Here is a 25,911-nt window from a genome sequence, read left to right as displayed (position 1 = left end):
ATGTCAAAGCAAGTTTGACAGAAACTAAATTTTTTTAAGTCATCAGATAAAGATTAGACAAGAGCCAATGCCAACTTATACACAAAGTGATTCCATTATGAGATTACATGGAATACTGTAATAGCATCTTTAAAAAAAAGTTCTCGTGGTTTTGTTGTTACTATGGAGATGTAAGAGAAATCAAAAGACTTATTTGTAATGCCATTTTATTTTAATGATCGCTGATAAAATTAGTTAATAAATGCAAAGAAAGTGTCAGCATGGGAGAAACTTTTACTTTGTAAAATTTTTATTCATTCATTTTTTACTTAAATTTTCACTTGACTTTAATAAAAAAAGTTACTGGGAACCTGCTGTATGTGATGCTGAAAGCCTCAGTTTCGACTGAACATTTGCCAAAGGCATTTAAACAAAGTTTTGAGTTAGATTTATTATATTCCAAATTCTAAATATTGACAGATTTTTTTTTTAAATTTGTATTGTATATGCATATTGGTACCAAATATCAATTATCAGTCTCATTAAGTACTAATAAATGGTTTCTTTATTGACCCTGAAAAACCAACATTGGTAGACCCCTAGATGATATGTTTTGTTATGTTATGTTTATGTGCTGAGATACATACATTGTTGCTGTTGTTTGGCTGTTTTTTTGTTTGTTTTTTTGTGTGTTTGTGTGCGTGTGTTTTTTTTAAGATGATTGTATTTTTATATTGAAGTGTCTGTTGTTGTTTTTTTCCTCATATGATGTTTGATTAATACCAAAGACTTGAATAAAAACTTAAATGACAAGTGTGGCTTTCAAATACATAATCCATCACTGGCAGAACTACTTTTATTTAAGTTAAAGACCAGAGAGTTCTCTTTCACCACTTAAAAGTGCTAGCCATACGTTTAAAAAATGTTTTACTTTAAATTTTTTCCAAAAAGAAAAGAGAAACAGCACTGAGACGGCTACAAAAAAAGAGGAATATTATCCACCTCCCATTACTCCCCTCAGATGTAGGGGAGAGAGGGAAAGAAAAAAAGCGAGAAATGTACCAAAAAGGAAGAAAAAGAGAAACAAACAAACAAACAAACAAACAAAAAACCTCAGCATACTTTGTATGTAAAAATTGCATTTCATTATGAAAGTGCTATCCATGTTAAACAAAAGGATCCATCAGAATAATAACTCTTATGAGTTTAAGAGAGTTTGCAAGTTTGCACCCTTCATGATTATTTGATGCTGAACTTTGGAGACTGAGATAAAAACCTCCATGTTTTGAGGTTTCCTAAAACCTGAGGTGAAGCCCTGGGTGCACCCTGGCATCACCCATCATCACCCTGTCACCCTCCCCGCTGGGTGGCTATGCAGAGGCAGTGACGTCACCGGGCTGTCTCTCGCTCCCTTCCTGCTGCATCACAACAGCCGTCAGTAGCTCGAGTAGCACTAGTGACCGGGGGGACAGGATATCCACTGCTTTATTCATTGATAAAACAACTCTATTGGCGTTGCAGCACTCAACAACATCCTAACACGGGGGTAACGGACAGGAACTGGTTGCAGTGCGATCGCCCCGCTCCAGCTGTTGGGATATGGCCAGGCCGGAACAGGTTCTGCTCTTGGAGCCTCAGCACGAACTGAAATTCAGAGGTAAGAGGGGAGGGCCCGGCTTGGACGGGAGGGGGGAGCTGCCTCTGCCAGCGGGGTTACGAGGGGGGGCAGATCAGTGTTACGGGGGAGAAGCCGGGCTTTACATTTTGACAATATTGCCCTCGTATGAGAAGAATAAGACTGCTCTGAAAGGACGGCGGGTCAACTGACAGCTAGCTAGCCTGTTAGCTGGATTAGCTTCCAGCGGCTCACCAGGCTAGCCAGGCCCTGTCACACATTTCTGCTGCAGCAACTGCCTTTAAAGCGGTTTACAAGTGCAGCACACAACACACGTGTCCACCGGGAAATACCGATCATAATAAATATGTAACAACACGCTTCGCCTCTCAGCTTCATTACCTCTCATTGCATACAAGTTACAACATCCTTAGCAGGTCTAGCTAGCTAACATTAGCTCGCTCTCTGATTGGCTGTCTCGCTCTGTTGGTCAGCCAGCTGTCATTTAATAACTTGACAGCTCACAGGACCAAATAACTGGACAGCCCCTGCTACTTAATATGTGTTAGCCACGGGTCATCAACATGCCCAACATGCTGATCGCTTTGGCTTTACAATCGCTAATAGACATTTTAGTGAAGCTCGGCTTTTGGCTGCAAGATGTCACGTTGCTTTAGGCCCAAATAATGTTACATAAACACATATGCTACTCCGTTTTGCAACAGATTATAGAGATCCTACCACCGTTTGAAATATTGAACTTTGAACATTGGATTAAGAAGCTAAATATTGTGATGCATTTTCTTTTTGTTCAGTTACAATTAACCTCAAAACATAGTAAAACTTTTGCTCTTATCAGTAGTGAGGTGCAGAGATATCAACTGTAGGTCTCCCAAATACAATGTGGCAAGTTGTGTATGGTTTAAACACGCCCAAAATGACACTTAAAAGAACCAGTAGCACCCAAAGAATATACAACTGTTTGCCCCAAAAGCAACTTTTATTTAGGGCTGTCCTGATCAAGTTTTTTTGCCACGATCCTGATCCAAGTCATTTGATATCTCTTTAATATCAAATCACGATCCAATAATTGTATTTACCTGGTTAATTCAGATGAACAATGCACACATCAAGTACTTTAAACAAATTAAAAATCAATTCAGTGTATATCCTTGACTGTTTAATTGCTCTGCAATACAATACAAGAAAAATGTCTGAATGCAAACAGTTTCCCATGGATTTTTTCAATATAATGTTTTACGAAATAAAACTTACAAAGTAAACAACCTAAAAATATCTGTGGTTCTGATCACAATTCCAGTTAGGATTGGGCGGGGCACGTGCTCAAAATAACCAATCCCAAACAACTAAAAAATGCATTGATCAGACCTGATACTGATCCTGATACGGATCTGATCGGAACATCCTTACTTTTATTGTAGTGTGATGACTTGACAATTCACCCCCAAACTGATCTGATAGATCACACAATGGATAAGATTACAAGTTGGTTATATTGCGTTTTTATGCAAACTGCCAGTTTAAAGTAACATAACATAAATGTTCAACTGTACAGCTAAGGTGTTGCCTTAATAACTCATGCTATTTACCATGATTACAGTGTAATGACATATTCAACACATTTTAGTATATATAGTGGGGATGCAACGGTATGAGATTTTCACGGTATGTTGTCTCACGAAATATCACAGTTTCATGGTATTATGGAATTACAGAATTATTGAGTGAGCCTGCATTAGTGATAATATTCACTAAGGTGCCCTGATGGATATAATGAACAAAGCAGAGGCAAAACATACTACAATACAGTTTGCTCAACCAAATCTGTTATTTTCTCTTCTCCACTTTTAGACACCTCAGTGTATTCTAAACTAATGTACCACAGGCAAAGAAAGAAGCTGTTTTGAAATTGCTATCAATTTTGAAAGCTTGTTTGTAGTCAGTTTCACCCTCGGGTAGGTCTGTTTCACCAGTGAGACTATAGGAACAACACTTGTGTTATTCTACATTTTTCTTTTTGGCAACAAATGCTATGATATCACCCAAAAGGAACAATGTATTAGTTCTTCACTCAATCCTTTTTAACTTCCCTGCCCTGCCTGTGGGTCATTTTTTTCTACTGAACATGTAAATCTAAAAAAGAAAAAACACCAAACTAACAAACAAACAAAAAAAACAGGCACAAATCTAGAGTACCCCAGGATTGAGTCCTAAAATCTGGAACTTTTTATTTCAGCACCTCTGGTTCCCTTATCTTGAAGTCAATGAGTTTTTTGAATGTTAATTTATTTATTTATTTATTTTTGGTTAGAAGGCTGAAATAAGGTCAGTGGTTGAAAAAAATCTTAAGGGACTTTCAGGTTTTGTACTAGTATTTTCATCCACAGATTTATACATAATGTGAGTATTTACAGCACCAAGAGGCTGTGAAATTCAATCAAAGTAATCCATTGAAATAAAAGAACATGCCATGCAATGTAAGGCTCATTTACTTCTAAATAGTAATTCTAAATAGTTTTGGGGGGATTAAGCTATTTCAGGTGTTGGCTACACAGGCAATACTTGTTAATAGGATCAGTTCGTTGCTGATTTTTTATCTTTTCATGGCATTTGTTGACATGAGAAAAGGCAGAATATCACCATCTTTAAACTATAACAGGTAACTAAGCATTATGAAATGGAAGCAGTGTTACTCAGGGTGCCTGTAGTTTAATGGGCATTGATTTATAACTGTGGTGAAACCACTGACTGAAAGTAAGTTTGAAGTGTTTGATTTTAGTGGACACATACCAGCAATTCAGATTCAAGCAGCATAGACATATATGATGTGTCTTCATATGTGCTAATACATGAGACAGAAGGAACTATGCGCCTTCTCAGTATACTCGACAACACCACAGATCACATGCTAACTCAAGTTATAAGCACACGTTCTGAAACATCAGGAAATCAAGAGTGAGTCTGTTAGTAGTAGCTTGTTAGGTCTCAGATCCTTTGTGGGCCAAATAATGCTTAAGTGTTAGGGACTGGACTTCTTCAGTTTTTATGAATTTTTTATCTTCGTCAGGGGTATTATTAACAAATCTTTGCAAAAAACCTCCCTGCTCCTCACTTTATATCTGCTTTTTATAAAATCTAAACTTGGAAGATGACAACTTCAAATATTAGCTCTTCATAATAGTTTTTAACTGGCGTTTGTGGTTTTCCAAAAGTTGGATGCTATCCGAGAAACCCTCAGGAAGTAGTAGATCAGGTGTACAGTAGTCGGTGGCGTGAGTCCCTTTCATTAAAAGCCTTCAGAAGTCAAGCCAAGCTTGTGAGGGTCTGAGTTTCCTCTCTGTCTTTGCTCAAAGGGGAAGGGAAGTGTCAGTTGCTCTGGATGTTTGCTGAGCTGAAACTTTATCTTGAATCTGGTGTATGTGCTAATTCTGAAATAGCCCCATGTTTTCATGAACAGTGAGTGTGCCTCTCTCTCAACCACGAAAGGTTTTGCAAGCCATAATAGCTACTGGAGTGGCCTGATTTGTTGTTTTGTTAGAAAACTATACTTGATTAAAAAACCTGGCCAGGCTGAGTTTTCAGGGTTGTGGTAATGTAGCAGAAAATCATGTTAAAATTATATTTGTATAGCTGGAAGTTGGTAAATAAATGCGTTCACTGTCAACACTTTGAAGAAGTAATTAGTTGTGCTTTTCTGAAGAATGTTTTCACAAACAAAAAAGATCACCTGACTATCAATGTGTCAAAAAAAAAAAATCCACCAGTATTTAAATGTCTACTTATATGCTGGTGGGTCACTATGTGTAGATCTTTATATGCTGCAAAAAATAAATTCTTTCATAGACAGAGAATTCATGAATAATGTTTGTTTTATGTGTTTTTTTAATGAAACTATAAAGTCCCAAAAATGAAAACTTAGTTTCCGTAAGTCCAACTGATGTAAAGTGTGTGGTATTGGCACCGTATTCGCTAGGTTTGGGAAGTCATACATTCATTCGTCATGACTTTGAATTAGCTCTGCTCTCACTAGAGGTACTGGAAAAACACCGAAGTGACTAATGTTTGCCAGGTAGCGATCGGGATACATTTCGCTATGCAGTTTCTGGAGTGTCTGATCACTAAAGAAACTTTTGACAGAAATAACAGGAATAGATTAAAGACATTTAAAACTGTGGTTTTGCAAGGAAGCACTTAGGTAATACACATAGACTGAGATTTTTTGGAATTTGCACCCCTTCCAATGTGTATAATGTGCTGATAATATCAAAGAAGGCTCATTAGACTCTTGGCTTTCTCCAGGGTCAATGCATTAGCTGGATTAGGTTTTGGTCTTTTTTTTTTTTACAGTGTTAATGCAAGAGTTCTCGTATGAAACAGATTTGACTTTTCTGTTAATGCCATTACCATTAAAGTGAAAGGAAAACCTTACAGCAACATGGAGGTTGCTTGTGGTGGGTATTGAATGTGAGTGCAATAACTATACTCATGAATTTATCTGGTGCCTCTGAATTTCTAAACCATCGCCGGTAGATCGTATATTCAGCCATTCATAAAGGTCTGGTGCTGTGCTCATTAATGGCTGTTAAACAACTGAAATAATCAAATCTTTGATCAAAGGAATACTTCACCCATAAATTTTTAAATAAATTTGTCATGGAGTATTACCTTGAATTTGTGAAAAAAAAATTGTGTCTCTCACATGCCTCCACAGAAAACAACACTTGACGTTTGATAATGTTTTGCTGTTGCTAAACGTTGTCTCCAATCAATCACTAAATCAATGTATTTGCTTTTTTTTTTTACAAGGAGGCATGCAAGAAAAACATTTTCTCCACAAACTCAAGGTATACACCACACATCTTATTGATATACTGATGTTTTTTTGTAGATAAAGTATTTCTTTAAGAATAGAGATGGCATCTTTGTGTGCCAAATAAAAGCGCCCACAGAGAAATAAAACAATAAAAAAAGCCAAAAAAGAGTTATTGCTGATTTGTCAATCAAATAATGCTTCCTCTCAAACCGAAAATGGCTAAAAATTAGCTGTCTGGCAATATTTCGGAAACAGGAGAGAAACAGGAGAGACGTCATGGCACAACAGGTAATGTTGTAAAGTCTGAGTCAAGAATTGAGTGCACTTTAAGATCTGTTTATCTATCACAAGTAATGTTGTTATCGTGATATTCAACAACGTTATCTCATATTGCATATTTTCCTCACGTTGTGCAGCCCTACTGTACAGTTGTACTCTCGACTGATACTTCTCTTCATTGAAGCAGTGATCGACCATTTTAGGTTTAACTCTTGCAAATACCAAATTACTAACAATGCAAACATCAGGCAACAAATATGCAGGTTATACCCAGGCCTCTTATTCCTTTCATCTCCTCATTACCTTGACTGCCCACCATGTCATTTCATAACCAATAGAAATTATTAGACACAAATTGGATGTAGCTGCTGTCTACCCAAGTGTTTTACAAAGGTTTATACCGGAGGAAAATGTGTTAAAACATGGGCTTTCCCAGGGATGGGATATTATTAAAAAAAATTAAATGAACCAATTTATTTGAAGTTTAAAAAAGAAGTAGTTGATACAGGAGCAAGGAGGAACAACAATGGTTGAAATCATGGTGTAGACGAATTACATTTTTATAATGAATTTAAGAAAGTGAGTGCCCTATTAAAAACACTCTGCAGTCTGGGTGGATAATTCACTTAACCTTCACTCAACTTTCAGATTTTGCACATTGTTACTGTGGCTTTTGTTGTAAGGGTTTTCTGCATTATTGACAAGTCTGTGCAGCCTAATGCATCCGGCCTGTGAGAGCCTCAGAGATATGTGGCCTGCATCAACAAGGATATCTGTAATTGGCCGAAGCCAAACTGCATCAGCTATTCTGATCGTGGTAGTGCAACGTCGGAGGCCTGTGATTTGTGGATCACAGTTCACTCTTAAAATGTTTTTGTAAGTTGATTTCTAGAATTGTTTTTCCTAACCAAATCGTCAGACTAGACATCAGAAGTCAAAATCAATCTAGAGAGCAATGTCAAATAAAAACGAAAAAGCAGACGGCTTTGTTTGCATCCTTGACATATTTACAACAATCCACTTCTCACCAGGGTGTGTTACTGAGACGCCATATTTTGAGTTGTAATGTGAGAAACAGACTGGAATTATTTATCTTGAGGACAACTTCCAGTCAAACTTATAAAAATATGCATTTGTTGAATTGGCGGCAAACCCCTGTTTATCTTAAATGTCAGGTCAAATAAAGAAAATGTGCAACAGAAGGTCCAAATAGTGGGCATTAAAAAGAATTTGTTATAATTACAGTCACATCCAGTTAGAGTTTGACAGACCACATTTAAATGTGTTAACATACATGTCACTTATTTTTAATAGGCTTTACCCACTGGTATTTCACTCATCTCATTTATTTTGAAAAACCATAAATAAGTCTTTTTCTGCAGTTTATGCACAGTATAACGGTATTTTCAGTCAAATCTGTGTTAAATATTTGGCAAACTTTCCTATTTACTTCTCTGTTGCTCTCATGTACTTCTCTGTTGTGACAAAGGTTTTCAGTATTAATGTTAACATATACTACAACATAATATTTATAATTTCCACACATTTTCTCAATCCGATAGATCTCCCACTCTTCTCTCTTCCTTGATATGACAGTATAAAGACAGTGTTTACAGTATTTTCATTTTGTATGAGAGTAGTGTCTGCTTGAGCTTGGGTGTAAATTCTTTTTCTTTTTTTTCATTCAAACTGGTGCTTTTTCTGCTGCAGTGGATGATGGATTTGCATTTTGATGGCTTTGCATTTTCATGTATTTTCTTCAGTTGACTAAGAGACACTCATTTGCTTTGATTATACCTTCTGACTGCTTGGCTCACACAGTAAGAGCTTTTCTGAGTTTGTGTGCGAGTGGCAGTTTTATTCTGTACATGTGTCATTTTCTCCAACCATTTGGCATTCATACAATTTGAGTGACGAATAGACCGGGTATTTTGAAATTAATGTGTGTGAGATCATAACTCTTTAACACAGGCCAACATCAAAATTAAAATGGATCTCCTTCCAGTTTTAATTGATGTTACTATGATTTGTTGCCATTTTGTGTGACTTGTGTAGTTGTAAATTTTGTCTTTGCCTCAAGTCTTTGATGATTCTTTTTACTTTTTTACTCTTCTTGAAAAGATGTCAGTCTCTGGAGGAAATTGTATAATCTTTATAAGGAGAACTATAGTGATGTTTTTGAGTTTCTAAGTGTCCACCTTATTTTCCTTCTTCACAGGTCCATTCTCAGACGTGGTCACCACAAATCTCAAGCTCTCCAACCCAACAGACAGGAATGTGTGTTTTAAGGTTAAGACGACAGCGCCGCGCCGGTACTGTGTGCGGCCAAACAGTGGAATCATCGATGCAGGCACCTCAATCAATGTCTCAGGTAAAAATTGAAGGAGGGGCTGAGCAGGGCCCCTCAAGGTAATTATTATTAACTTACAGGCTACCTTAAAACATAGCTGCTACTGTGGCTAAAACAATTAGGAGATCACAAGAGAAATAATTTGACAGTTTTTATACTTTATATTTTTTAGTCTTTTATCAAGTCTAATACTAAATGTTTGCTGTTTACAGCTTCTCCAATGCGAGGAATGTGCTGTCTTTTCTGTATAGCTCTTTGTGTTTTGATTCTTGGTCAGACAAAGTAAGGAACATGAAGGTGTCATTTCTGATATGGTTTAATAGGTATGTGTTGAGATTTAATCATTTTTGTAGCCCTAGCCGATTAAACAGTGACCCGTGAGGCTATGTAAATATCACTGACTTTTTATTTGTGTCTTGATTTCAAGACCAAGCATCTGTGAAAAGAAAGGCAAATTATTGTTTCTCTAGTATCCTGAATGAGTTTGCTCTTTTTACGTTAACACGCACACCACTGTTTTTTCGCTACCAAGTATTCCCCCGAATCTCTTCCCCAGTCTCTCCTGGCAGACCTCACTACCAGCCATGCACTCTGAGGGAGACAGGTACAGGCTAATGTTTCCACACTGTGCCACCTCTGCCATTTACAGACGCAGACTCATTTTACAAACTCCCCTATCTGGTGTCAGCAACTGCAAACTGTGTCACTGGGGCCTGCAGTCAGCTTTGGGCGACAAATCAGCACCGCCCCCTCTGTCAGTTACCTTCATTTTTCACCCTTATTAGGCTGAGAAAGGTTACAGGTTTGAGGCCCAAAGGGGGACATTGCTTTTCTTAGAATATAGTCACTATAGGCAAACATACAGTATAGACATGGTCTGTAACCTCCCTCAGCGCGGAGAGCTCTGAAAGAAGTGTATTTACAGGACAACAAGTAGTTGTGGTTTACAAGAGGTTGTGGGTTGTTATCTTGCAGGCATTGTTCAGTTACTCTTATGAAAAACCCAGGTTTAGTAAAGGCCACCTGACTCTGCTGTTAGCTTTGTAGTAACTCATAGGGCGGGATAAAATGCACCTTTACAAAAAGGTGTGCTCCACATCCAGTTGGGTGTGGTTTCCGCTGCATTTTAATTCGGCATGCAAAACAGCACATGCGACTTCGCTTATGCTATGTAGAAACAAGAGCTCTGAGGGTAACCAGGCCAGTTGTCAAAAGAAAATGTTAGCATTGTATGTTACAATTGTATGTGTCATACGTATCATATCAACTTTTCTAAAGGGAGGTAGTTCCTATTACATGTATATGAGCTGACTTAAATCATCAGGAAGTGGAGGGGATGTGCATCATGTTATATCAACGTGAGACTGCTTCCAAGCTGCAGACTACTGTCTGAGACTAACAAACAACAAAAACGGTTCTCTTTTAGCGCAACATCTGTGCCATTTCCACATTGTAACAAACATTGTAGACTTATAAACATATTTGAGATGTCTTTTTGTGGCTGAATCCAAATGGTAAAGATATTGTACTGCCTTAAACATTTTATCAAATGCCACCAAAAGATGAAATTAAAGTTTACCACAGTATCTCCACTACTGTTCAATTATAGGCTGGTAGTGATTCAATATTGTATCTGCACCTTTGTAATACACTTGCACTCTATTTAACTGGAGTGCAGTAATATTTGGCTTTGTAACTATGTTATGCTAAAGGAAAAGCATTTGACTTGTTTGTTAGACCTCAAGGATACGCACAATGTGCTTTGTTTAACGCTTAATGTAAACATAACTTTTTTGCTGACAAGGAAGCTCTGCAGGGCACCTTTTAAGTGCTCTTTCTTTCTGCTCTTAAAAGCTATATTACAGTCAGGAAAACAGAGGTGATGGGTTGCTCTGTATAATTACACGTAGATTGAAAAAAGTGGGTGGACTTGAAAAACGGGGGAAAAAACAGGATGAACAGAAAGGCAATCCAAAATTTAAGAGTATATAATTTAGGAAGGAAATATTAAAAATCCTTCATTGTGGTGGCTAAATAAAGCCCTGAAGAAGACTGACATTGCTTTTTAGTATTTCCTTTCTTGTTGATATATTTGTCCTGTGCCTGGATTGCCTTGCTGTTTACATTACAGTTAATTGATAAAAATCTCAACATACCAGACTGTTCTGAGTCAGTGAAATAAACACCACCTGGTTGTCAAACCAACATTACTGATAAAGAAATGTTCTTATGTGGAGATATTCCGAAAGCACAAAGTCATTCCCAAGTTTTTGTTCTCCATCTAAGGAGACTGCAAAAGATCTGTGACTTGTTGCACTCCAGTTTGTCTGGTTTTCTGGCCTGTAATCTTCAACAAAGCAGCACAAAAACTACACAGACATCCACTTGCATTGAGGCGAAGGGAAACAGTCTGCCACAGGATACCTACAAACCCGAGATGTGTCATTTGCTGGCTCAGCTGAGGATACACACAGTGCTTTTGAAGCTCAACCCAGCAGTAACTTTATATGTTCAACACAGCCATAACCACAGGAATGTTGCTGAGGTTGATTGGTGTTATGTAGCAGCATCCAGTGGAAAAATATGTGGCGTGAATGTTTAAAAAAAAAATCCTTGTGTCCACAAATATTGAGCTTCTTCTTGGGAATATGTCAGAAGTTTGTCTAACGTGCTCGGGACTTGTTATGATTTCAAGGGAGGCATGAAGAAAAAAAGCATACCACAATAAAAATATCTAATATCTAAAAGCTGCATCCATTATTATTCCCAACAACTAGATTCTTATAAAATAATTTAATCTCTAAGCGGTAGCTGATTCCTGCAGTGTTGTGGATAAGAAGCTGTTGACTCCTGAGTTATTTCCTGCCCTGAAATAGGTTTGCTGGTGTATCATGAGCAGTTTTTCCCCCTTTTGAATTATATTGAATTAGATGGACCCAGGAGAGCACAATCAGAAGTGTGAGATCCTGCTACTCTGAGAAGCCCGAACATGAATACGTTTTATGAGAGTTAGCTCTTACATCCTGGTGAGTTTTCCCTCTAGGCCTGTATCGCAACAGCACCGGTCGACTTCACTCTCTTCCCCATTCCCACGCTATAGTGTCTCGGTAGGTTTGCTGATCTTTGACCAGGTTTTTTGTGTTGAGTAATATTGAACAAAGTAGACAAGGAGCTCCCTCATTACGAGTAAGGCTTCTTTAATAAGTGTGAAAAGGTTACTCTTATAGATCAGGGTGTAACAATTAGCCGTGTGGTGTGGAGTGTCATATCTCATTTTGTGTCATAGCTTTTAAAGTGAACTCACCTCGTATCTTGTTTTGAATTTGTTGATTGTAGACCTAATTTTTTGTTTTTGACATGTTTCTTTTTTGTTAGATCATTGACACTTTTTGTTTTCTGCCATGTTGCTAGGCATTCACATTAAGTGTGTCAGGGAAATGAAGCCTCATGTTTTATACTTTTATTGAAACAGAGTGACATAGTACTGAAAATGGAAATGGAGGGCACATTCTCATATTACTGTTCCTGTATGGAGGACATGTCACATGACTCATGATTTGTGTGGAATTGAGCTATGAATTTTGTCACACCCAATGGTGTTGTCACGATAATGGAATTTCTCACTTCCATACAATAACTCGAAAAATATCAATATTTGATTCATTTTAGATTTCAAAAGGTACAATTGACATTGAGGTCATACATGTTGGTTTTGAATTTAAAGGTCCACTGTGTAGGATTTAGTGGAAACAAGCATTGAGGTTGTAGAACTAAAACTTCTCTCTGCGAAGGGAGAATGAGAACTACGGTGGTTGATGCTAAAACACAAATGTCCCTATCAGTGTTTGTTTTGTCAGTTACTGTGGAAACAACATGGTGGACTCTGTAAAGGAGGACCCGCTCTTTATGTAGATGTAAATGGCACACTCTAAAAACAAAAAACTGAAGTCTTGTTATTTGCAGGTTATAAACTAAGAAAAATGTGGTAATTGATATAATGTTCCAATTCTGTCAATATATTTCCCTGAATTTTACACACTGGACCTGTAAAAGAACAATATAAGAAAGATATAACATGACAACAATAAGAGAGAGCGAGAAAGCTGGTACCAACATGGAGACTGTTGAAAGTTAGTATTGAAACCTTTTCTATGAAGAATCGATGTGTACCAGTAAATCAATATTGTTGACAACGCTAACACCCAATACCCAGAGAAGAGCCGAAACACTTAGGTTATTAATCAGTCAATCAGTTACACAAAAAATACCAAAACTTGTGGTTCTAGCTTCTTAAATGTGACACACTGTTTTTTGTTTTGTTTTGTTGTTGATTCTTATCACAGAGAAAGGAATGTCATTATTTCCTTGTTTTTTTAAATGTTTTTCAGAGAAAAACTGGACACACATTTTAACTTTTTTTCCTTTACATTTGATTGACCAAGTAATTCATTGATTAATTCAGTAATGGCAGATTATTATTCTTAAATGAACTGAAGTGAGAATTGATCTTAAGTTGCAGCCCGACAATAGAGACTTTTGCAGACCTTATAATAGTCATATTCCATGGGTGGGCCTCTGTAAGCACTTCAACACAAATAATCAGTGGTATTTCTGTCGTGAGTATCTTGTCTCATGGGAGACAATTAATTAGTGACAGGAAGGGAAAGTTTTCTTACCTTCCTCCCTCACCCCTCTAATGGTTCCATTCATCATCAACAAGCAGGCAGGCGATTACCATCCTGCTTGACCGTGTTGAACACAATTAGCCTCTGTGAGTTTTATAAATGATTGCCCAGCAGGAATACTAAATCACACCATTAGCAGAAGTAGCTTTTTGTGAAGGTGTGTTCAAAGGCTGTCGATCAGTGATGATTTAAATCACTATTTCTCCCTCCCGTGGCTTTGCTTTTTCCATCTCAGACTTTGGCTCAGGACCTTTTTCATGCTATTCACTGTTGCTCAAAGAACTTACATGCCTTCCTGCCTCCATTCTCTAGTATTGTCCCCTTGGACTTGAGGTAGATGGCCGTGCAAATTGAGTCTGACTGAAACAGGACGTTCTCAATCTGTTCATGCCGTCTGTTTCTGGTTTGCGATATTGAACTGCCCTGATTGCTGTAATGGTGCACTACATCTCTGAGGTTTTCCACTCTAGGGAGAATTGGCATGTGCCATATATGAAAACCATCCTGATAGCTGCACCGGCTTTGAAATTTGGAGGTCATTTGTTTAGAGTGAAAGCCAAAGAATCACGCAGGCATTGTAGACATAGTTGGTCCTGACTTCAAAATATGCCTTTCAATTACACCCTTGTTTAAAAAGTCAAAGGAGAAAAAGATCACCCATCAATAGCCATTTTCATCCCCTCTGTACTTCCACCCTCAACTTGAATACTGACATAAGAAAGCGATCATTGTAAATCACCGTTACAGCTTTAAAATACCTTCTCAGTCATTGGAATGACATCAAATAACACACCACTGACTGAGAGGACTGATGTGGTGATGGGTTGAAGTCGTATTCCAGCCCCACACCTGCTTTTTGTTAGAGCGATATGTAATGTTAAGAAAGAAAAAGACAGGGTTGGAAGCTGTTAGAAAGATTACCCCCTGGGGTATTTGTAGATCCGTCAGTGTTTCGCCGTCATGGTAACACAAACTTAGAAATAAATCATCTCCACTGCTTTTTTTTCCGAGCAGCAGGGGCGAGCATAGAGCCTCGAAAACTTGGAGAAACTTTTTGATGAACACACATTTGATACTCACTAATTCCGTTTTAATCCAAGGAGCGGACACAGAGTCGAGAAGAGGAGAGAGATGGAAAACTGCTGACAAAGAGAGGTGTCTGCTTAAATGCTGGAGTTTGTTTTGCATTTGGGACAACAGATTTTACCCACAAATCATATTATGTTCCTGCCTCTCTGCAGCAGTTTGAATGATACTATCAAGACACTTTATTTTACACATTCTCCAGAGTCTCCTGATGATGAGGTTTTGAAATAAGGTAAATAAAACTGAGGGAGTCACAACAAAACATAATTACTATAATAGTCATACAGGGACTTCTTCTCACACTGTGGGCCCAGGGATTCAAGTTTTACCCCTTTTTTCTTAGCTAATATTTCCTGTTAATCCTAGTTTTATGTTGTTACTAAATGCCAATGGAAATAAATAAAAATGAAAACATAAAATGTCCTATGATATGAAGTTTATGGTAGTATCATGTGTGACCTTGGACATAATTTTGTGTTTCAGTTATGCTGCAGCCTTTCGACTATGACCCAAATGAGAAGAGCAAACACAAGTTCATGGTCCAGTCCGTGCTAGCACCTCCTGACATGACCGATATGGAGGGAGTGGTGAGTGTATCTTCTTCCAAAAATCAGTTCTCATCATCAGTAGCCTATGTTTTAGCAGCTTCAGCTTTGCACAAAAAGGAAACACATATTGCTCGTACAGCAGACACTGCTATCGACTCAGGAAATACATCCATTGCATTTAACTGTAAAGAAATAGGCAGTCGATCGGCAGCCTGGACAAGAGGCTGTGTCTCAGTCTGGACACACAGCCATAAAAAACACAATGAGCACCGTTTAGCCGTAAATGTGTGTGTGGTCTCCAAGTCATCTTTGCAATCACAGGCCAATATACATACAGTAAATCATCATTAACATGCCAACAAGTGTTTTAGGAATTTGGTATTATACTATGACTCACACTCATATGAAAATACACACACACACACACACACACACACACACACTCACACACACACACATTTAAATGAAGGCAGATTTCTGAAGAACGGCACAAAAGAGATAGACTGATCATTTGGATGGTAAATTGCTTCCCAGATCTGCTTGTGTTAACAGAGTTAAAACTGATTAACTTGTATTGAAACTTGTACTTTGCAAGCATCTGCAAAATAATGTTTTCATAGTTGTCACCACTGAAATGCTTTTTTCCCCCTAAACATTGGTATGCCGACACTTTTTTTCCGAACCACTGGAGGCTTGTTAGATTTAACCCCTTTGATCTTCTCAGAGAAATGAACATATTCTAAAAGATTTAAACTATGCACTGGAAATGATTTAACCTGGGATATTTGTAAATTACTATTTATTATGTAAATGATCAAAATCTAACCGTGCCTTCACACCGGAAGCGAGCATGTTTACATTCAAAATCAATGCAAAGATGCATACAGACGCGAATTCAGGGCGGGCGGCGCGATGGACACGAAAACGCCTGATATGCGTATTCGTGCAAATTGAATTTTTTTTCAACTTGAGCAAGAATTTGGATTAAGGCTGTATTGCAATAGTGTGTCATTTGGGTTTCTCCTGACGGTACTGAGACACGGAGCTTTATGCAACGTCAGTACTGTACAGAGACAGAGCAGAAGACCTGAAGGGCTTGGAGATCAGTGAGCAAAGCGAAGTTACATGGTAAGCTTTGAGAAGACACCTGTGTAAGTTAGTTTTGTTGACTTGCTTCTGAGCAAAACGCTCTGAGTAACTAAATTGGTATTTTATTGTGGAGAGTACACAGTAGGTGGCGTGTAATGTGCCTTGACATAAATAATAAAGAGTGTGCGTCTTGGTTCACTCTGCTTCAGAGTAGGGAGCCTGCGTGTTTACATCCAGGCGTCTGATCACTGCAAACCACGCTAGCCGTTAGCCACCTCTCCTGGCTAACATAAGCGCAACTAGTGCGCTAGAATAAATGTCTTAAATGGCTCTGAGCACAACCTCAGCTGCTGAGGGAGAATTTTCGCAAGTTTGCTCAAAAATAAACGCGCGACGCAATTATTATTTATTTTTTTTTTGTGAACGCACAGTAAGATACATCTTAAATTCCAAAAAAATTCTAGTTTAAAAAGCATGCACCACCATAAGCAAACCGTTAAACGTAAGTGTTGGACAGATGGCGTGCGTGTTCCTGGTTCAGTCTGTAGACATCCTGCACGTTTAAAAAATCAAATTAAAATAAAAAACTTAACAAAAAATATTCTGGAGTCCATCTGAATAAATGCATCTCTTAAATCATGGAAATGAGGGGTTCAGTTAGAAGTGTCTTAATCAAAGAGAGAAAAATAAATGTTGGTCATTCAATAATAAATGCAATGTTGTATTCAGTTGGAGCCAGACGGCACAGAAACCTACTACTTAAATTCCTAAATGAGTGTTCATGTAGGAATATGTTTAATATGTCAAAGGAGTTTACACAGTCAAACATTAATATGGGAGACAGCAGGAGGGTTATCTGAGCTATCATCCTCCTGTGTAGAGTCATTAATAACAGACTGTTGTAAATGGTCCCTTTTGACTGGATTAAATGATAAAGAAATAATGTGTTGATGCTCTTTTTCTTTTTTTCCCGGTCCTTGGTCCCTCCAGTGGAAGGAGGCCAAAGCAGATGAGCTGATGGACTCCAAATTGAGGTGTGTTTTTGACATGCCAGTGGAGAATGAGAAAACGGTAAGCACAAGCTGTTCTCCACTTCTCTCCTTGCCTCGGCACGTCGCTGTTTGTTGCCACTACAGATCAAATATCAAAGACACTACAAGGAACAATTTGCTTCATTGTTTCCTTCATTTTTTTTTTTCTTCAAAAATCACACTAATTGGCCTCAGCAGCAGACAGTGCCATAATGTGATTTAATTGTTGGTATGTCATCTATTATCGTTTATGCTACTTGATTTCATAACATAACGATTCATTTTTTATGGTTTCTTTCTGCGCAGTACATTTGTTTGCTTGTTAATATTTGTGTCAAGGAGGGGCTGCATTATTTATGGGGAGATGATGGTTATTGTTGTTTTCCAGGACTCCACCTCTTTACTGCTCTGCTGTGTCTGCCTTTTCTTCCTCTGTCTATATCCTTTCCCATCTCAGCGTTCATCACTCCTTTACATTTTGCACTCTAAAGGCCTTTGCACACCGGGTCTATATTGTTTGTATATGTTCATCAATCACCCGATAAAACATAAACCTTGCACCCCAAGTCTGATACAGTTTATTGAACTATTGATTTCGATCCTCAATACAGCAACGACTGGCAGTATGTATAAAGCTGGGCATACATTGTACAGTTTGAGCCTGTTTTAGAAATATTTTTATACGAGTAAATCGTCTGCGATGTAAAGTGAAAGCTCTGTATTTATCTGCCTACACTGTGGTCTGATTTTCAAGCCATGACCAGAGTGCTTATACTGTAAGATAGAAAATTAAACAGCCTGTCTATGCTTGCAGGCCATTCGGGGTATTAATTATTGTAAGAACAGATTTGTTTGACCACTTTGGGGCAGGAATATGTTATTTTGCTAGTGGAAGTACATTTCACAATAATGTAGAGACAGAGGTCCCAAAAACAGCTTAAAAGTCAATTTTTGCAAAAGTGGGTCAGTCCAAGTTTTGGTTCCCTTTTTCTCTCTGTCTCTCTCTCTGTGTCTTTCACAAACGCACACACCCACACACACACACACACACAAACACATTAGCAAGTTAACAGCATCAAGAAAGCAGCCGGGTATACACTGTATGATTGATTACGTGCACTGGTCTTGGGGAATCAAATTGTGGCTCCGCTTCAATTGTGTGAGAGCCTGATGATGGTTGTTCAAAATTTATGGCATGACAGAAACTCATCCGAATGTTCGACTGCTGATCGGGAGCAGTCTATTAAGCCATGATTTGTCCTCGTTCCCCCTGTACACTGCATGGTACACAACACCAGATGAAGCTGAAATTCAGGCACACTCTAAAATGTGTGGTGCGGCTCAAAAATTCGATCAGAAATGGGCTCAAAATTACACACACACACACACACACGCACAGACGGATGCAAAAAAACAACAAAAAAAAAGCTAAAATTGAACCTGAAAACCTTAATGACAGAGAAAGTTCCAAAGTTGGTGTGTAAATGTGACTGAAAAAACTCACATTTACACATTTATTTATCTTTAAACAAGCTATTTTTTTTACTAAAAATGTCGATTTAGTGTGCAAAGGCCTCAATACTTTCCCAACTTCTTTTTCTTTTCTTCTCTTTCTGTCACTTTTTCTGTCTTGGTTATGTTACTTCTAAATTTGAAGCATTAAACTTCATTCCTTTCTCCACTTTTCTCCACCTCCACCTCTCTTTCCCCACACTCTCAGGCATCAGCAGCCACTTTGTTCATTCTCACATGCAGTTTATTTTTGTTGTGATTCCTCTCAGACCCCACACAGCTGCAGAGACATTATCTCGTCATGATATGAGCCGAGTCTACTGGTTTCATGAACACAAGGAGGGAAAAGGACCAGCGGTAGTTGTTTTTAATTCATTTTGAGCTGGGCGATACACACACACGGCTCCCAGTCAGCACCGTGCACCACAGAGTCATTTTGACGGAGATAACGCTGATAGAAACCAGCTTGATCCGCTTATGAAAGGCACCCCAGGGTGAACTCTCCCACCAACATGGAGATAGGCGGCTTGAGAGGAGGCTCTGTGTTGCTTTACTGTATATGAAAGTCTTCAAATATAAACATAAAATTGCCTCGGTGTACCAGCCAAGTCATCGGTCAGAATCGCCATGGAAACATTGCAGCAGCAAACAGACAGACTTGTTGTGTTATAACTTGTCGCCCTGTTAACCCACTTACAGCATGACATGGAGTCCAACAAGATGATGTCGTCCAGCTTGCTGAAGTCAGACTCCTCCACGCTGCCTCCAAAGTCACTGAGCTCCACCCTCGATGATGGGGAGGTAAAGAAGATCATGGAGGAGTGTAAGAGGCTGCAAATGGAGGCTCAGAGGCTACGGGAAGAAAACAAACAGATCAGGGTGAGTGAGATGACTCAAAGACAAAAGTCAGTTAATTATTCAATTTTTTTCAAGACAGTAAAGTCTCGCATCATTAATTCATTAGTTTTTATTTTCATGTTTTGCCAAATCATTTTTCCCATCACACATGGGATTACAAGAAACAATTACAAACATCCTCCCATCTTGCATGTGTAAAGCCAGTGAAAAGAAAAAGAAAAGAAACGCATACAAACTCCAAACCAAAACAGAAAAACAACATCCCAAATGAACTGCAACACGGGAAACTACCAAAAATCGGCAGACAATCGTGATAAACAATGTTCTTCTCCCAGGGTTTCTCCGGGTAACTGTATTACTGTTATGTCATTCTCACATGTACACACCTGTTGTACATCAGGACATCAGTAAGTGGTAGTGGTAAACTATTGATGATACATGATATGATGTTAGATATCTAATTTTGATAGAAGCCCAAATATTCACACTTTAGATGTTAAAACCAGCTTATTTTTGCCATGTTTGCTTTTAAAAATGAGTAAAACAATTACGTCATCATCAAATTGTTCCTGTCGACCGACAAAATGATTAATCAACTTTTAGTTTCACCTTTTAACACATTCTGTACGTTAAATTTTGTTACTCATGGTGTAGTTCAAAACAACCTAACTTCAGGATTGGACTTCAGGACTCAAAGACAGACTGAATGAGCAAATAAAGCTCCTCTTTTATCTCAATCATCAAAATTGGCAGATGACATCACTGAACATCCAGAGTCACATTTGGTTATTTTTTCATCCTGATTGATGTTCTCCATTAAGATAAGCAAATTAAGTGGAAATTTAATTCACACAAAGTGGTGGTTCCAAATGACGTTGCGGCGTCTCTCCACCCTTTGCTGCATTTCTTTTGAATAGAGACAGTAACTCAAGATTGAGGTTTATTGTTAAGTGCACCTACTTAGATCCATAATCAGTGGCCGACCTCAGCGTTCAGAGCTCGTAAGGCAATTTTTCAAATCAATGAGTATGCCATCAATCACAATGATCAGTGAAGTAAAGTTTTTTGTCAAGGTTTGGTTGGGAATGAGTAACACACACACTACAGACAGCTAAGAGAAAGTCAAACACCACCTCCTCCTCCCCTTTAAGTTCTTGCCAGAGGCAGAACGACTGTTGGCTGCTCCTGTGGCTGAGATTAAACTAACAGAGAGCCCCCCCACCCGCTGCTGGGAAATGAAGTGTGTTAAAGCCTGGCGCCTTCTGCAGTCCTCTGGGGATTGGGTCAGATGAAGATTTAAGCAGATCCTTTTTCTTTGAGCTTGTAAATAAATAGTCTTATCTTATCCACTGATTGACAACTGACCATTTTCCCCCCTCATGTCATATTTTGGTTCTTGTTATTTTTCTTCATTCCCCTTCTTATTTCACTCCCACCACCACCCTTTTTTCTCTTCACACACGCTCCCTTTCTTTCATCATTGCTCAATTATTTCTGTCACCCCGCTTACACCACTCTCTTTTTTCTGCGTGTTTCAGGAGGACGATGGTCTGCGGATGCGGAAGAGCAACGTGATGTCATCTCAGCACTCCTCAATTGGCATGAAGAAAGACGAGGGCTTTAGCGCCCGCACAATGGCCCTCATCCTGCTCTTCTTCGTGGTGGGCGTCATCGTTGGCAAGTTGGTCTTGTAGGTGGCAGCTCAATTCGGTCGGCCGCAGCATGCTTTCAGGGGGATGAAAACAAACACGGGGTCTGGGATTTTGGATCAGATATGCCATATCCGCTGGGTGGGGGGTGATACTAGTTTTGATTCAGTCTCATTTATGTAAAAAAAAACAACAACAAAAAAACAAAGGTAATGTATGAGAAAATAAAGAAGAAAAAACGATATGAACAAACCTACTGTTACAGGTCTTGCCTCTACGTAATCATCACATAATCATTCAGGCCCTCTTTCCCAGAGTTTCATGTATATAGATGACTGGTTCTATGGGGGAGGGGGAAATGGAAACATGATTTAATGCTCGTGATCCAGACCAATTTTCTAACACCGGCAAGGTGGTGTTGGTGCGACTGAGTCAGTTTGCAGTTGTGTGAATGTCATTTTAGTGTATTGTTGTTTCTTTTTCTAAACGACGGAGGCCAGAGCCGATGTATATGTATACGTAATCCCCCCCACTGTACAGTATATCCAGGTGTTCCTTCCAGCTAAACCCCCTTTAAGGAAGGGACGTACCAGAGAGATGATCCACACAGTCGGGGTTACACACAGGGCTATCAAACTGACTCCTGCAATCAAAGGCTTTGTAAAATCGGCTCGTCTTTGATTGTAGATCAACCTTGATCACTGTATGAAACACTATACCATAGGGGTTTTCTTTCCTCGTGTTGTTTTTATTTTCACTCTACCTGATTCCTATCACCGCTCACTCAGTGCTCACCACACCCCCAGTTGTCAGAGGGGGATGTTTGATTGCATGCGTTCACACACAGAGTGTTGCATCTGGACTTTTGAATCTAATTTAATTGCTTTTATAATGGTGATAATAATATGTCATTTGGCTGTAGGTTTGCACAATTACATTTTCAGTTTTTTTTCTTTCTCTGTTTTGTGTTGCATTTTTATGATTTTAAGTAATTTCTTTTTTGTTGTTAGGGTTGAAGCATTTAAGAATATTGCAGCTACCAGAAATGAGCTCCAGATTTGTAGGATTAGATCATTTCTGTAAATGTTATTCAGATGAAAAGCTTGCCTTGTGACCTATTTGGGCAAGTTATTCTCAGGCCAAGATGGAGGTTAATATACAGTAAGTTAACATACATACACCCTACAGTATAAACACTCTCAGAACTAAAGGTGCTAACTAGAACCATATAGGGTTCTTTGCCTTGAACACATAGGAGAAACCTTTTTGGTTATTGAAAGAAGCTTTTATAAGTGTTCCACTTGGAACGCTTTCAGGGGGTTTTATCCAGGACCCAACATTAAGAGTTATAACTAGAACGACCTGCTAAGGGTTATACCCAGTACTCCCTATGAGAGGTTCCACAGTGAAGCCTTCTGTGGTGTAATGGTTATATCCAACACTTTAACACCTTCTAAGGGTGCTATGAAGAACCCGCTCCGAGGATTCTACCAGGAAACTCTTTATATACTACAAAACATGGGTAAACATTTTGTTAAAGGGCGGAGATCTGATTGAAGGGTGATTTAAACACCCATGCTTTTCAACAATCCCTGAAGAACTCTTTCTTCCATAAAGGGTTCCTTAGAGGGGTGTAAATCACAATTTTCATCAAAAAACGATATAGCGTTTTTCAGAGAGAAAAAAAAACATTTGCTGATATAATAGTCTGCTGCGATACAATTTTAAATTAATTCAATTCAGGGACCTGCGACCAATATGAAACAATATTATCTGCCCATTTCTGTAACAGTCAGTTACAGAGGAAGCTGCCACTCCCGTCTTTTTTGCTTTTGCCATAGAAGATAAATACTAAACATAAATAACAATAAAACATGCAAGTCACATATGATCAATTCAAGCATTTTTCATTGCATAAATTAGCTTAATGGCTAGCAGCCTTTTCTCTACTCATATCTTAACAAATTACATGTATTGTTGGTACTTTTTTTACTCACTGTTGGTTAAAGTCACTGCATCCCTTGGCAGAGCAGCATGGTTGAAATTTAGCCACCATGTACGTTTTTTAGCCCAAAATTACTGAAACAGAACAGTTAATGTTGCAGTACCGAGAAGTTAACAGAGTGAGATGCCCAGCCAGGCAGATACCTTGTGTTACATTTTATCTCACATTGGCATTGTTATCTCATAGTGTATGACATGTACTCTGACTGTTTACTTGTATTTTCTCCAAAATCCAGAGTATTTCCACACTGCTGATTTATTTGTTAATAACAATACCCTCATCGTCATTATCTTGGCTGCTTGCTATCATCTGCCTGGCGCTGTTCAACGGTGACATAGAATTTCAAAATAAAAGCGTATCCTAAAAATGATGATATGGATTGATGTTTTAACTTTGTATCGATGACATTAGATTGTTGATCTCTGAATTGATAATATTGATCACCCCTAGTTCTTAATGGAGCACTTAGTCTCTGAAAGAACCCCTGAAAGGTTGAAAAAGTTGGAGTTTTATTTAAGAAACAAATGGTTCTGGGTAGAATCTCAGTCCTTCAGGACGAACCCTGAAACCCTTATTTCTAAGAGTGTACACATACACACAAACACACACACACACACACACACACACACATAGAAAGCATGTATACATAAAGTGAGAAATGGACAGGAGGTGCATGTAGAGGCGAATGGTTCTGTGTTTCCCTTACAACATTAACAGCATCAAGGTCCTGTTTCAGTGTCCTCACAAAGGGACCTTGGTCATTTCCAGCTCTTTTTTTTTTGTTCTCTCATATTTTCCTACTGAGCCATACATTTGTTGACGTTCTGTTTTGTTTGGGGCAAATGTATGTCAGAGATCAACTGAGTGTTTCAAGCTGCCCGCTCCAGCTCTCTGCTGCTGGTGAGTTTCGCTGGGGGGGGGGGGTTATTTCCACTCCACTGCAGGCCTGTGTTCAGTTTTTTGGGTGTTTGTTCAGCATTTATCTGTTGCTTATTAATGTTATATCCTCACTGCATTTGAAGTCGTGTTCATTGTTCATTTCAGTCGTGTTTAATGCACTAACATTAAGAGTGTGTCTCCTTTGATCTTCCTGATGCATACGTTTACTTTTCTTAGGCAAGGGGGTGTGTGCATACAGCCTAGCTTATATCCTCGAGGGGACCACACCATGACATTGTACTGTTCCAGAGCCAGTGGTTATTTTGGTCAAAAATAAACAAAAACATACTCTCAAATTGTTTCATCTCCAAATTTGCATGAGGGGAAAATCAGTTGAGGGTGGTATTCTACTTTTTAATATCTGAAGGAAAAAGAGCTGCATATTTTTATCCCACATTAGATGCAGGAGTGCACTATGACCGTTGAACTGAAAGAAAAATGACAAAATTCCACCATCTTTTCATGTTAAGTAGAGTGGAAGATGATGGATATGACTGACGGTATGAGATTAAAATATACATGAGCTTGTGTTTCTACTGTATCTCTGTAAAGTTGTTGGGTTGAGAATGACTTGCTGCTTAGAGGGAGGGCAGAGCTGACCTGAGCTATACTCCTATCTTGGGTTATCAGACCTGGGTCACATAGTACTTGCAGACAATTCTTCTTGTTTAATGAATCCTGGTTGGAGTATCAGAACATTTTACATTAAAAAAAATTTAAAAGTACCAGAATATACTGTTATGTGATGACTATTTTACCACTGTTCTGCTCTGACGCAGTAAATCCCACCAATGTATTACTCCAAGTAGGATTAAACAAACATTAATAATTAGTTGTGAATACTAATTGATCTGGGCGCGGGTTGTAAAACACTATACACTGACCTGTCCTGGAGTCTCTGACCATCACCGTGATCAATGTAAGCAGTCGGCAAACTGTTTTGTATGTATATAAATAAATAAATAAGTCTATCCAAGAAGAAAATTAATATTCCTAGTTGAAGTAGTCTCTCTGGTGTATAAAAATAACCCAACCTGGTTGGACTATGTAGCATCTTAATAAATTAAATGAATAAAGCCCCTACCGAAACGTGTGAAGTCATTTCCTGGTATGCACTAAGGCTACATGGTGCTCACATGAAGCCACAATAGGATTTTGTTAACAAAAGGTGTCCCTGAAAACTGTAGGAGAAAAGTTAGATCTTAAAAAAAAATGGAAATAAATGATATTGTTATTTTAATCAGAATTGAGCACTCCTGCAGATAGCTCACATTGATTAAAGTATTGAAATATGACATAAACATGTATTTGTGTGATCTGGTGATGTGTCCCATAGCACAGGTCTTCCTCTTTTGTGGAGCTCACTTCAGCCAGCTGTTATTACAGAGATGTTGCTCATTTGGTTCAAGGATAAACAAAGTATTGTGAGTAATGACCATAAAGGAAAGATTT

The 25,911-nt window shown here is 38.5% G+C and overlaps 1 protein-coding gene across 1 annotated transcript; it reads left to right on the top strand.

Annotated features, from left to right (window-relative positions):
• Positions 1-1,384: 1,384 nt before the first annotated feature.
• LOC121956728 (vesicle-associated membrane protein-associated protein B/C) lies at positions 1,385-25,542 on the top strand. Its single transcript, XM_042505102.2, has 6 exons — positions 1,385-1,636; positions 8,926-9,078; positions 15,312-15,415; positions 17,456-17,536; positions 19,708-19,887; positions 21,405-25,542. The coding sequence occupies exons 1-6, from the start codon at positions 1,579-1,581 to the stop codon at positions 21,558-21,560; spliced, it is 732 nt and encodes a 243-aa protein (XP_042361036.1). The 5' UTR covers positions 1,385-1,578; the 3' UTR covers positions 21,561-25,542.
• Positions 25,543-25,911: the final 369 nt, after the last annotated feature.

The sequence above is a fragment of the Plectropomus leopardus genome, chromosome 2, assembly GCF_026936395.1.
Source record: "Plectropomus leopardus strain MGB_pleo_1.0 chromosome 2, ASM2693639v1, whole genome shotgun sequence".
NCBI classification, from domain to species: Eukaryota; Metazoa; Chordata; class Actinopteri; order Perciformes; family Serranidae; genus Plectropomus; species Plectropomus leopardus.
This window is presented reverse-complemented; position numbering and strand designations above follow the sequence as displayed.

Coding starts and splice junctions, on each gene's coding strand:
- LOC121956728 (XM_042505102.2), top strand. CDS start 1,579: ATGGCCAGGCCGGAACAGGTTCTGCTCTTGGAGCCTCAGCACGAACTG. Junction 9,079..15,311: donor CACCTCAATCAATGTCTCAG/GTAAAAATTGAA, acceptor TTTGTGTTTCAG/TTATGCTGCAGCCTTTCGAC. Junction 15,416..17,455: donor TGACCGATATGGAGGGAGTG/GTGAGTGTATCT, acceptor TGGTCCCTCCAG/TGGAAGGAGGCCAAAGCAGA.